The 13,865-nt window shown below is 38.1% G+C and overlaps 1 protein-coding gene across 1 annotated transcript in view; it reads left to right on the forward strand.

The window, feature by feature from the left end:
* Positions 1 to 302: 302 nt before the first annotated feature.
* The window catches only part of LOC139926008 (ras-specific guanine nucleotide-releasing factor RalGPS1), an 86,651-nt gene continuing 73,088 nt past the window's right edge, over positions 303 to 13,865 (forward strand). Inside the window, exons 1-5 of the mRNA XM_071917559.2 lie at positions 303 to 396; positions 2,230 to 2,334; positions 3,362 to 3,412; positions 8,426 to 8,509; positions 12,403 to 12,492. Of these exons, the coding sequence (XP_071773660.1) occupies positions 340 to 396; positions 2,230 to 2,334; positions 3,362 to 3,412; positions 8,426 to 8,509; positions 12,403 to 12,492 (387 nt within the window). The 5' untranslated portion in view covers positions 303 to 339. The remainder of the gene's footprint in view (positions 397 to 2,229; positions 2,335 to 3,361; positions 3,413 to 8,425; positions 8,510 to 12,402; positions 12,493 to 13,865) is intronic.

Raw genomic sequence — 13,865 nt, forward strand, 5'->3', positions numbered from 1 at the left:
CAAATTGTTACTGTGGACATTCTGTAATTAGCAGATGAGGCTGTATTGTGTGTGTGTGTGTGTGTGTGTGTGTGTGTGTGCGTGTGCGTGTGCGTGTGCGTGCGCATGCGTGTTCTAAACATAGGTGAGTCAATTCCAGAGTATCTACCCAAAGCCACATCATTTTTGAAATCCACTAGGAGTGTGCACCATTGAATCTGTAGTGCATCTCTTTGCTTATGTATTAAAAGCAATGTCTGTTCTCCTTTGTTCCCAGGCATGGATGAGAAGTTATGCATGCCATCCAGCTAAGGGCCTCTGTCGCCCCGACCTGTGCATCCCACCAGTCCCTCTGTGAGCATGTACCGCAGGAACGGGCTCTCGGATGGCACCAGCATCAACTCGGTCACTTCAGAGGTAAGAAAAAGCTCCAGACAACAAAGACTACTTTGTTTGGTTTATATTTGGTTATATTTGTTAGTTTTACTTAGATAGTAGGCTTGGGTCGATATTCGATAATATCGAATATCACAATATTTTGTGAATGTTGTGATATTTACCTTCAAAATAACCTTCCCCACCCCTCCCGGCCATCGCACCATGTGTTGCTCGGATCACAATTGTACAAGCTTTTAAACTTATAAACCTATAATCTACTAGTGGTAGGATAGTAAAAAAACAAAAATAATCATACTTTCTAGGCTGTTAATAATCATAATTATTATTATAGGCTCGAAATTTGATGTAATTTGGAAGAAATAAAATAAAATACCCCCCCAAAAAACCTTGGAAAAAAGAACTAACAAAAAAACAACAGAAAAATTTGGGCATGAATTTGCACAAAACTTGGTATGAAGGTTGGTTATGGGCCAAGGAAGAACTGATTCATTTTTCATGTCGATTGGATTTCCATTGGTTTCCATGAGGTCTAAAGAATTATTTGCGTCCTTGTGTCTTTGTGTATCTTTTGCACTCCTTTTTCAAGTTTTTATTTTCAAAAAAAGTCTTGGTTCTGTTGATTAAAATGTCAGGGCTGTGCCAAATTAGCCCAGGATGAATGAAAAGTCAACATTGAATCAAGGCAAAATAAACAGGCAAAGGAAAACATCAGAAGCATTTATGGCATATTATCATAATTTGAAAGGGGTAATATGCCAGGAACATTGCATCTGCTTTTACTTGGAGTAATCCTTGATTCAATACAACAGCCCAGTGATTCACATTATGCAAGTTATTTTTATACTGAAGGGATGGCTTTGCTCATGTGGTATGCCCACATGTACACAGGTTTCACGTGTGTGCGTGTGTGTGTGCGTGTGTGTGTGTGTGTGTGTGTGTGTGTGTGTGTGTGTGTGTGTGTGTGTGTGTGTGTGTGTGTGTGTCAGTGCCTGTGTGTGACTGGTTGTGTTTGCTAGTGGCCAGAAAATCATATCAAGATCAAAAGAAAATGCATAGATAAGAATGCTTGTGACCCCGAAAAGGATTAAGTGGGCAGAGAGAATCAATGAAGGAATCAAGGAGTGAATGAATGAAGTTGGTCTATGACTGATTAAGTGTGGAGTTTTTATAAATATTGTTTCTTCCTTTTTTTGCCACCCCCACAAATAATTACTGGTAACACTTTATTTTCCGAGTCCACAATTTCCTAATAATTTCCTAAAAAGGAACTGTTCATTTCTTAGGAAGTTTCCTGGAAAGAACCATGAAATAATGTAGTAGTTATATAGAAAATGTAAGCAGTCTGGTGGAGTTGATAAGATATTGTACATTTCTGTAAGAGTTTCCTGGAAAGAACTGCAAAACTATAAACTATTTACTGGAAAATAATAGGCAGAGGTCAATCTGGTTATTCATATAATTATATAATATAGTTATTTGTTGAATTCCTTCCTCTAATTTCTGATTTTCTATATAACTGCTAGCCTACATAATTTCATGGTTCTGTCTTAGAAACTCCAAAAGAAATGACCAGGTTCTTACCAACCAACTACCATTGGACTCTTTCTCTATTTTCCCTATAATTAGAACATAATTTCATGGTTCTTTCCAGGAAGCTTCCTAATAAATTAACAGTTCCTTTCTAGGAAATTATTAGGAAATTGTGGACCTTATGCTTATGGCTGCTAGTTGTGGTCATACATTAAAGGGTTTACAGCAGGTGTTGTGCAGGCTCACAGATGTTGCAGTTCTGCAGACTTTCGTCTGTCGTTCTGTCTCTCCGTAGTTCATGGTTTAATCTCTCTCTCCCAGGCCAGCAGCAGCTCTGATTCTCTGGATGGGCCTTGCGTGGACTATGCCAAAAGCTACGATGCGGTCGTCTTTGATGTGCTGAAGGTGACACCAGAGGAGTTTGCTGTGAGTATGGATGAATTGTCACTCTGTATTTCTAGAATGAATTATACCATAAGAGGCAGCCTATCATATGATATCTTAAAGAGTAACTAAACCCCAAACCCAAATGGTGAAGCCTAATGGTGAAAAGTAGGGTACTGAACTGGCCTTCTCCTATTGGCTGGTCTTTGTGCCAGGTGATGTCACCACCTGTTGTACTCTATAGAAGGTGACATCACAGGGCACAGAGACTAGCCAATAGCAGATGGGCAGTTCAGTACCCTACTTTTCACCATTAGGTGTCAGGCTTCACCAAAGATTTGGGTTTGGGGTTTAGTTATTCTTTAAAGACCCAAGCACACTATTGGATTATTTTATTGGCAATAGGCTTGGGCGATATCCCAAGTTTAATATCGCGATACTGTCCTGCCAAAATATTGCGATATACAATATTATCACAGGTGGGGTTTCCCCAGGTTTTTTTGTGGGGGATATTTTATTTTATTTCTTCCAAATTACATCAAATTGCTGAAATTTGATCTTAAGTATCTTATGTTGTTTTTGTTTTTTTTTTTGGGGGGGGGGGGGATATTCGATATTTCATGAATGTCTGATATTTCATGAATATTTCCCGCAATATCGAATATAATTATGTCTAATATAGAATACCCTTTGCCTAATTGGCCTAAGGGTTTACACATTTTACCAAAGGAAATTAGAGGTTGTCTTTCTGCATAACCTTCTTAGGCAGCTAGAGAAGTTGTTCACTGTTCACTTCAACAGGGATGGTGGGCAACTTAGACCTCGAAATATGTCCCGAGTGATCGGATAGCAATCCCATCGCACTTATCTACATAAAACATCAGGTGTAAATGCACCCAAGGCGCATTGGGGACGGATTAAAATCCGCACATCACATTCATCAATCATCAACAACTATGGAACACAGTATCAGCGGACGTCGTCTACAGAAATCCTAATAACCTGACTTCTTTGTGTGCGCAATCCACATGATAGGGAGGTAATGTGGATTTATTTCTTGTTTTTCCAGAGCCAAATCACCCTGATGGATGCACCAGTCTTCAAAGCGATACAGCCAGAGGTAAGAGAGAGTAATTTTGTTAACTGGTTGTTATGACTGGAAAGGATGCTCAGGAGACCAAAGTGATTATGGACCTAGTTGGACGCAGTGTTGGATATACTTACCCGGCAGCGTGACCTCAACAATCTTTGAATACTGAGAGGCACTTTCGGATTTTGTGTTAATGTTACTGACCTTGCTTTGGATTAAATATCTCATACTGTTCGTGATTTACGTGCGTCAGGATAGATATTCCGCTACAATTCTCAAGAAAATTGCGAGAGTCCTCTCAAAGAAACGGTCCTCAGAGAATCGGAATTGTTCCAGTTCCCTTTTCTGTCTGATATTCTCCACATGCTACCATGATGGCTTTCACAGCTGTTGCCACTCAGGTGAACCCAGACGGGCCTCGGTGGCTGAACTCCTCCATCGGAAAACCCTAGTTACCCTTGGTTATTCAGTGAACCCCCCCCCCCCACTCTTCTGCCCTTGATTGTTTTTCCCCAACCACATCCACTCACTACTTAGACAGTGTACAGTGGGGAGAAACGGGAGAAATGGCAGAGACATTGAGAGTTGATAGTGTAAGATGACCTCAAACTTACAGCATAAGTATAATATTACAGCATAATATTAAAGCTGCACTAGGCAAAGTCTGTCTCCTAAACAGCAGTGAGCAGCGCTCCGTCCAGAGAACGCTGGACTCACCAACCTGAGGTCTTTTGCCTTTCTCGTCCCTATAGTCTAAAGCAGTGATTCTCAACCTCTTTCATATCAAGGACCCTAATTTAGTCCACATTAGGGCCATGGACCCCCATTTGATGAGATTTTGTCTCTCAGACCCAAATCTGAGAATATTTTTATTGCTAGATATGATTTTGTCCAGAATTCCATGACTATCTGCATTGTAGGTAGAGAGATAACAGTGAAGCTATGATCAAAACAGTCATTCTTCTACATTCTCTACTTGTGCTAACTTCTTGTAAATGAAATAATGCTGAAGTTTCCTAGTGCAGCTTTAAATACAGTTCAGAGAATTCTATACTGATCTTAACGTTGGTTCTCAAAAAGTGGCTTGTCACCCAGACGTTGTTGCTTCTTTGTATATGTAGGTAAGGAACCATGGCCATGATTTCATACTGAAGTTACCTTTTTCAAGCTACGTTTAATATCATTCTGATTGCGCATAAGAAAATGGAGAATGCACATCACACAAGTATATCAGAAAGCTGGAGTGAGGTGACACTCCAGATAACAGTTGCCAATTCAATTAGAGGAAATAAAATTTTGGTATTTATTTATTTTTTTTCAACCCACCAGCTCACAGTTGCCTTCAAATTGCCACAGCCTGGGCTTTATGCAACAGACATCTAACTCAGAAACAGACTCATGTGTAAAGATCATAAACACTCATAGTAGAATGATTTTGTGTCATAACAAACAAAACAAGTGGAATTCAAAAATCAGGTTTTGTTCTTGCACACCACTACTCCCCTCTGTAGAGTCCTTTTAAGGAGTACAGAGGTTTCTTAGATTAGTTAATTGAAGTGGAGCTAGCAATATTATTCTCTAAGAGCAACGTGCATATATTGCTGCTGCTGAGTGTTCAATATTCAGAGGTGACTGTTCAGAATGTACTGATGTCTGTCTGTAGTAACATTGTTTTGTAGAACTCTTAAGTAATCAAAGTACATGTTTACTATACTTTTATTTATCCCACATGGTAGTCAAGTGCATAACGAAGATACATGGGCATTTACAAATATACAGTACATCAAATCTAAAACTAGGTAAAATGCAGTATTCCAAAATGATACATATTAAGATACAAAAAAATAAAGCAGAAATGGCAAAAAAATCATCTTAAGATAGAAAAAATAAAATAAAAATAAAACTGTACATGACAGTTGCATCGAGACACTTGATAGAAACTCTGCCTTTTCTCCATTCCACAAGAACAGTAGTTCAATATTTATGTTATGGGGAGAGGAGTCTTTTTCTTTAATGTTTCACAATCATAACAGGATTTCATCTGTTCTTCCACCACTGTTTGACAAATCTCTGCCTGTATCCCAAATTGCTCCAAAAGTTGAAATGGCTCCATATTTTTAGTGACCTGGCAATGTTTCACAGACTTGACTCACTTATGTTTATGGGTCATCTTATATTTTCCTGTATCACCCACAACATTTGAACAGTCCCAGGTTCCTCTCAGGCATTCTTAATTTAAAGGTTAATCCCCACAATAGCTCTTGGCTTTGTAAACAAGATCTCAAATTGTATGTCAATGGACCCCTCAGGTAGGTAGACTCTCCAGGAGTTTAAATGGCTTCTAACAATAAACATAAATATTATTTTTTTCCATTCATCTGAGGTTATCACCCTATAAAATCATGGAAAATCCTGTACTTAATGAGCATCTATTCACAGCAGCTTTACAATATTTCACCTCCTCAATAAGTGTTGGCTAGACAGCTTCAGACTCTAAAAGTTGATGAGTAATTGTGTCTTAATTGCCTTCCCTAAGCACAGCTTTTTAACAGTGGCATTATGTGAACATTGTTAAATGGTTTAAAGCAATATTCCACTAAGTTTTAACATGGGGGTTATTCAGCTCTTGACCACCATGAAAACCAGAAGTAAAAATCTGAACGCTACAAACTCATCCAGCTGCATCTGATCTTGGTGATTAGTTTATATTCTGGTTTTCATGGCGGTTAAGAGCCAAATAACCCCCATGTTAAAACTAAGTGGAGTATTGCTTTAACTAACGCACCTTTGGCTTACTAAAGCCCACATGTTTGTATTGTATAGGTTCCCATTGTAGTCCTCCTAAAAGCAGTCCCAAACCTGAAATCTGTTTAAATCCGTTTCTCGCTTCAGCTGAGAAAATCATTTGATGTAATATGATGCTTAGGTCTTGGTTAATTCATTGCTGGCAGATATCCGCAGCCATGGCCTGTTTTCCATTGGAATAAAAATGGCATTTAATTTTTCTTTTTAAAGTTCACAAGGGAAAATTCAAGCATCTGCGGAAGTGTCTTGTGACCACCATGCAAATAAGTGATGGAGTCTTTGTCCTGTAATACTTGTATGTCAAAATAATTTCAGAGAGAGTAAAACATCATTGCTTTTTCCCTCCCCTCCCGTTATGCCCTTGCCTCCTCTAATGCCTACCTGCTGACCTGTACAGGTTTACACCTTAGCTTATATTGATCAGAAAAACTCTCCTGATCTGCCAAGTACACAGTCCCCCAGCCTGTAAATTGCTAGCAAGGTGCTTGTGGAAACTGCTGCACAGTATAAATATGACCTAAAAACCCCTAATACAGGACTCTCAGATGAAAAAAAATGCAGTTGTGGCCTGTATTTTCACAGTGTTGAAAAAATGTCTGTGGAAATGCATTTACAGCCAGCGTATTCCCCTCAGTCCCAATTGTTATCGTTCCTGTCTCCTGTGTGTATAATGGAATGGTCTAATAGGTCTAATAGGGAGAGATATATTCATCTAAAATTATATGTTTCTTGGTGAAGAGAGATGGCTGTTGTCTTGTGTCCGGTGCTGGAACGCACCAGGACACACTTCAGTAGTAAATCTTAAGGGGAGACAGTATTTTGGTTCAGGCTGAGCGCAAACCGGGTCTGTTTTTCTACTATTACATTGAGGAAATTATTAAATTCATCAAAACATCTAGGTTATTGGAACAGATAGGAAGTGCTGCTGGGTAAATGGTCTGTCTTCATGATTATTTGACTAGGAACATTCTGTAAAAGGTTTTTACTGTAGGTGATATATAACTCTACTTTTTTGTCTCAAACTGCAAGTATTACTCAAACACCTGATGGAAGCTGTATATAAGATAGATTCATGCTATGTGTCTGCTGTGAAGTTTTTGTTTAAGCATAATAAAGATGTTACCAAATAGAGTTCATCTTAAGTGTTAGCAATTGCAATCTACAAGAAGGTCTATTTTCTATTTAACAGCTGACACATTTGTAAAATCAAATTGTTACAGAGATTTGCCTCCACTGGTCCTCCTTGCTAACTGGTGAAAATATACCTCTTCTCTGATGTCCTAACTTTTATATAGCGTAACCTGGTAGATATCACTTGCCTGTGAAACTGGAATAACTGATAAAATATTTGGTGTAAAAGAAAAGACATCAAATTGCATTGGACTTCTAAAGCGTTTGAATTTGACTGTCAAATAGCATCTGAATGTGATATCTAATTGGTTAATCAATCTTATGTGCCAACATTTTGGACAAGCACATAAAGAAAACATACATTTCACAATTCCCACAAACTCTATGTGCACATGGTTTCTGTTTCTGAAAATAAATTATGTGATATACAGTAAATCACTGCTAAATAAAGAGTGACAGGCTGCTTTCTCCTATACTGTAAAGCTCCAAGGTTTATTCTGTCACTCATATAGTTTGATTAGGGTTAGACTCATTTATCAAATATGTCTTTTATCAAATATCAGATGTCAGCCAGTCAGGGTCATGACCTCTGATATGATGGAGGTTCCTTCCTGACCACAGCTACAGAAAAACCTTCAATTAAATTGTATTTTCTTTGTAAACTTTATTTTATTTGTTTAATTGCTCAATAAAGGTTTTTATAAATTAATTCCTCATTTAATGTACCCCAGAGTTTCCTCTACCATTGCATAGGTTCGGTGTGTCATCCTGCCTTAAGAGCTGCTAACCATAAAATAATTTCATTGAAACAGCATTTAGACCATCATGGGATGAATTCTTCTCAGAGGCTTTTCCACCCTGACAAGAATAAAACTCTGCGGGAAACACTGAATACTTGTAAAGTTTTGGCATTAAAATAGCCAAATTTAAAGAATATATTAGCCGGCAGCTTCAATCCAAAAATGTCAGGATCTGTATCGGCATTCAGAAACCCATATTGGTCATTTTGATCTGTCTCATGCATTTGAATCTGCTAATCTGTTGTCTCAAACACCACACTCTTTTGGTTGATTTCATTGATTTGCTGACTGATGTGTTGGTCTGCAGGAGCTGGCAAGCTGTGGATGGAACCGGAAGGAGAAACACAGTCTGGCCCCCAACGTGGTGGCATTCACACGCAGGTTCAACCAGGTGAGGCCTTCAAGATTTCTCATGAAAACGTTTAAACCTTTCTGTGACTCTCGTTCATAAATCACTTTCCACAAATAGGAGTCCGTTAGGTCATCATTATGCTGTGCTTGATGACTGATTTAAAGCAATATTCCACTTAATATATTCCACATAATATAAACTAATCACCAAGATCAGATGCAGCTGGACGAGTTTGTAGCGTTCAGATTTCTACTTCCCATTCATTTGAATGAGGCCACGAAAATAGACTGAAAACCGACATTTATACCGTACAGGTTCCAGCAAAACTGATCCATATATGTCCATATATGGCAAGACGATGATCGGAGTAGTTTTAGCTTGTTATTGATGTGGAACCCTCACAGAATAGCACTGGTCCGCAAAGCTGTTTGCATTGTAGCTTTGGCATGAAGCGTGCTCCAGTGAGGTCATACCCTGGCATACACTCATCTCATCCCATCTTCTTCCACTTTTGTTTATCCCATGGACATGATTACTACAATCCCTGGCAAAATGGAACCATACAGTGTTTTTATTTTTTTTACCCTTAATATCATCGGTGGAGCGATCACAACATAAACAGCCCTTTAGTAATTGAACACTTTGTTCTAGGGCTCATATTGTTTTTTTTGCTTTTTGGGCCATAATTCAAACCACGCATGCCCAAAGCCTTTTCGGACATTAAAAGTCTGTATATGGGTATCTTAAATATAAATATACACTACCAGTCAAAAGTTTGGACACATGCATTTTCCTTTATTTTTACTGTTTTCCACATGTTAGAATAACAGTAAAGACATCAAACTATGAATTAACACAAATGGAATTATGCAGCGACCAAAAAAGTGTTAAACAAATCCAACCTATCTTATATTTTAGATTCTTTAAAGTAGCCGCCCTTTGCCTTGATGGAAAGGCAAAGGCTTTGGAAAGAAATTCATACATAGGATCAACTTCACTATTTATATTTGTCTAAGAAACTAATTTCAAACATTTAAGCAGAAGCCTTTAGATCAAAATGGCTTTAAGAGAATGAAAAACATTCAATCAGGTGGGTCCAAACTTTTGACGTGTTTAGTCTTTTGTAGTGTATTTTATATGTATGTATGTGTGTATATATACATCAAACATGTTTAACTTGTAAAGCATGTTTTTCTTTTAGGCACTAGGCTTGTAAAACAGCCTGGGTTTGAAGCTTAACGTAAGCTCATACCATGTGGTGTTGGCTCTCACCTCCGGAGAATAACTGCTTCTCACAAACCCCTGTTGGTTGAGTTTATGCCCTCATGCAGCTTGGAATCCTATCAACATCTTTACCAGCCTTTGAACGGCTCTTAAGTGACTCAGGTGGCTAAGGCGCATACTGTACCATGCACCCACGATGTCCTGGGCTCAGATCTGGTCCTAGGACCTTTGTCGCGTGTCATCCCCCCAATCATTCCCCTACTTTCAAATAAAAAAAACTAAAAAAAAAAACTACTTCGAACCCCGGACCAGGTGGGAATTTGTGGGGAAAGGGAATGAGTAACTCTGAAGACTGGGCTTTTACTGGGCAGCTCCCAGTGTGGATGTATGGAACTGTATGCATGTGAAGCAGGGTGTTGCTGGAATAAAGAGAATGGAGCTTAGCCGACTTTCCCTGGATAAAGATTAAACAAAAACAGGTCAGTAGACTGCTGAATAAATGGGTCTTGAGTAAAACTGAGGCTGTCTGATTCCTTAACAATATTATGCTCATAAATACAAAGACACAAAGAGAACAACATTTCATAGCTAAAAAGAACAGAATTATGGGCAGTGGAGCAACTTGTAACAGCTCATATACCTAGTACCTGCTTTCACAGCTTTCACTATTGAGTCGTCGCATGGCCAGCTAGTGTTATAAATGTGGGATATGGGAAAATATTGCCTGCTCGGATCAGGCTTGTGAGCTTCAAAAATGCCTGACCCTGGCCAAATTGGCTCCCAAATTCATAGAAAAGTAAGAAAGAAAAGAAAAAGAAACAAAAAGCTATCATGTGTGTGGATATAAATGCAGCCAAAAGTAAATGGGTCAAATTGATTTCTCTGTCCAAATGCAGTAATTTTCCTGCTTCATTTGAATTTTCAAATTTTGTCAAGTGTCATGAAGCTCAAATTCTCCATTTTGTCCTACTCTTTCCAAACGATTCCTCCAAATCATAATTTAATCACATTTCAACAATAAATGTTATGGATTCTGATGATAAACCATGACTGGACACTGTCTGACTGCTGAAATATAAGAGAACAGATTCATGATATGTCAGACTTGTTCAGTCAAGGTCCATAGAAAGCAAGATTGACTTTGCCTGCCGGACTGTGAAAGAAGAGAGTTAAGTGGGGTGGAGCAAGTTCACAGTTTGTTATTTAACTTCATTTTGAGGGAATGGTTCGGTACGCATCTTGTTCTTCATGTCATTGCCAACTTAAATTTGCTTTTCTTGTGTCTTAGCTAAAACAAAGATGTCAGCCAGATTTTAGCAGTTCAAAATGTATAAACAATGTCATTTTTATTAAATAAAAGAATACCAGAAACAAAGAAACTTAGTAACAACCTGGTAACAAATCACCTTGCTGTCCCATGCAACCCACTTGCTTTGAAGATACAAATTGAGCAAAGGGGGCGCAAAACTTGTCAATGTGATTATAAGTTCACAGATTATCCATTCATGCAATGGTGTGCACAGACTCTGAAACTCTCAAAAAGGGCAACATTGACCTGGAACCTTTGTTGCTCGTTACACCCCCTCTCCCCCACCTTTTCTGTCTGTCTTCACTGTGAACTGTCTAATAAAGCAGAAATGCCATAAAAATAATCTTTAAAGGACACTTCCGCAAAAATGCTTGGGGGTTCTGGGGGCATGATGCTTCCCGCTTCCTGGAGGTACATGTTTGAAAATCTGCTTTATTATTTATTTTTATTTTTTTATTGAGACATTTTTAGGCATTTTCGCCTTTATTTGACACTTCAAAGTAGAGAGAGACAGGAAAGATTGGGGAGAGAGAGTGGAATGGCATGCGGCAAAGGTCCCAGGCTGGATTCGAACCCAGAATGTTGCATTAACATGGTTAAAGCGCCTTATGTTTCTTTTTGTACAGTGGCATGTACTTACACTTTCAAGGGAGAAAATGCAATATACTTGCATTTCTGACTTCTCACTGTGATAAAAATAGAATCAAATCTAAAAAATTCAGTTAGAAAATGAAATGCACAACTTTGAAATATCAAATAGGACCCTACCAAAGTAGCAAGATGGTTTCCATTTCCATTTTCCAGCAACTGAAAAAATTCAGTATGTTTCCATACAAGATAAGAAAGTACGCAACCAGTGTTAGTATTTCTAGATTGCCACTTGGTTTATACAAAATAACTAGTGTTGGTATTCAGTAATTGACATTTCCATTGCTTTAATACCAGTTATACATCTATCTATACATCTATCTCAAAATTGATGAGATAGATGTAGCCCGAGGTTTAAAATTGTCTGGGGAGCTCCAGAATTTTTTTCTGTATGCAGTGGATAAGAGAAGGAAGCAAATATCTTGTGATTTTATGGAGAAACTCTTTAGAAACTCTTATCTTTACTAACACTTTACTTTATAAAATATTAGTTAAATATTTGCCACTGGTTCAACAAGCTTTAGTAAATTGATAACTGATCATTACTGAATGATTTGTAAATGATTCAGTAATAATTTCTAGACATTTTCGAGAACCTGCTTTTATTTTAGTAATGTTTTTACAGGCCTATGTCCAATATATTTAGAAATATCAATATTAATGACATTTCTTGGGAGAAGCATAATGTTGAGGCTGTTATGTTCCTCTAACCATTCTCTGTATGTATGTTTGTTTGTATGTTGTTTTTCAGGTGAGCTTCTGGCTGGTGAGAGAAATTCTGACTGCCCATACGCTGAAAATCCGAGCGGAAATACTGAGCCATTTTGTCAAAATAGCAAAGGTGAGTTCAGAATTACTAATTACTACTATTACTACTTAAATAGGTGCTTCACTGCCCAAGCAATATGAAAAAGTAAGCGTAGTTCTTTTCCTCGTAGAGTTAGATGACCAACACTGAACATCTACCTGCTCACTCATTGTAAGTCACTCTGGATAAGAGCGTCAAATGCCTAAAAATGTTGCAAAATGTTTTAAAGGAGATTTTCATTTAGAAACCTATTCCATCTCAAAGCTGGGGTAGGAAACTTTGGAGAAATGAGCAAGAATTTGAAAGTACACAACAAAAAATCCCCCTCACTCTTTGATTCTGAGGGACTGACACCAAAACCTGACATTTACCTCTGATGTTTTAGATCGCTGAAACCTTTTCTGCTATTAAACTCCATTGTAGCTGCTGGAAATATCTCAGTGTGATGTCATGTGGTCTATGTTTGGCCAGTTATCCGCAGGAATAAGAAAAATACACCAAACAGCAAAATGTGTTCAGAAGTGCAAGTACATCACCAACAGCTGTTTTTTTTAAACTGTGTTAAAGATTTATGTTGTTTTTGGTCCTTTAAATGTCACTGCCGGTTACTTGTAAAACTCCTAAACTAAAGCACTGCCAGCATAGGATCCATTATACTCTGTGAACCTCCAGGACCGGAAGTATACAGGAGCTACCCTGATTCTTTATGAGAGTGTATGAGGAGTAATGGAGAAAGCAGGCAAACCAATGGCAAAAACAAAAAAGGTCTCTCTTCTCCTGAGAGGGAGGAGGAGTGATCCGATCAGGGAATAGCAGCAGAAAGGGTTTCTCCCTGAGGTCAGAGCGTGGGATGGAAAGGCAAGAACTTAAATGGAACGATGACATAATATCCTTGGCAAACAGCGGGGATATTGACCGCTGAAAATGGGGAAAGCCTTTAAATATCTTAACACAGCACTTCTCAATCGGTTTTACATCGAGACCCGAATTTGACCGTACCCATGAAGTCAGAACCGATTATAGGAGACGGGAAGAGAACAATCAACTGAAAAACATAAATTGAGAAAACATCCTGATGATGTATGAGATCTGGTTGTTGCTTCTTAAAATATATATACATTTTTTTAAACCTGCAATAAGCGATACCAGACCTTATAACCAATCCTGAAACTAACATGTGCTATGTGGGGATTTCATTGAGTCATAGTGATATAAACAAATGTCCAAATAAGCCAGAGAATGAGGACATAGTTACTTCCAAGTGCTCAGTTGACTTGAGAGTTCATTTACCAAAATATTATTATTATAATTATTATAGTGTTCCTCACATAATCAATCACAGTAGTAAAATAATTATGAGAGAGATGTTAATGCTGTAATCTGGAGGTCTATCAGTTGTCTACATT

Source organism: Centroberyx gerrardi, chromosome 2 (genome assembly GCF_048128805.1).
Source record: "Centroberyx gerrardi isolate f3 chromosome 2, fCenGer3.hap1.cur.20231027, whole genome shotgun sequence".
Lineage (NCBI taxonomy): Eukaryota > Metazoa > Chordata > Actinopteri > Beryciformes > Berycidae > Centroberyx > Centroberyx gerrardi.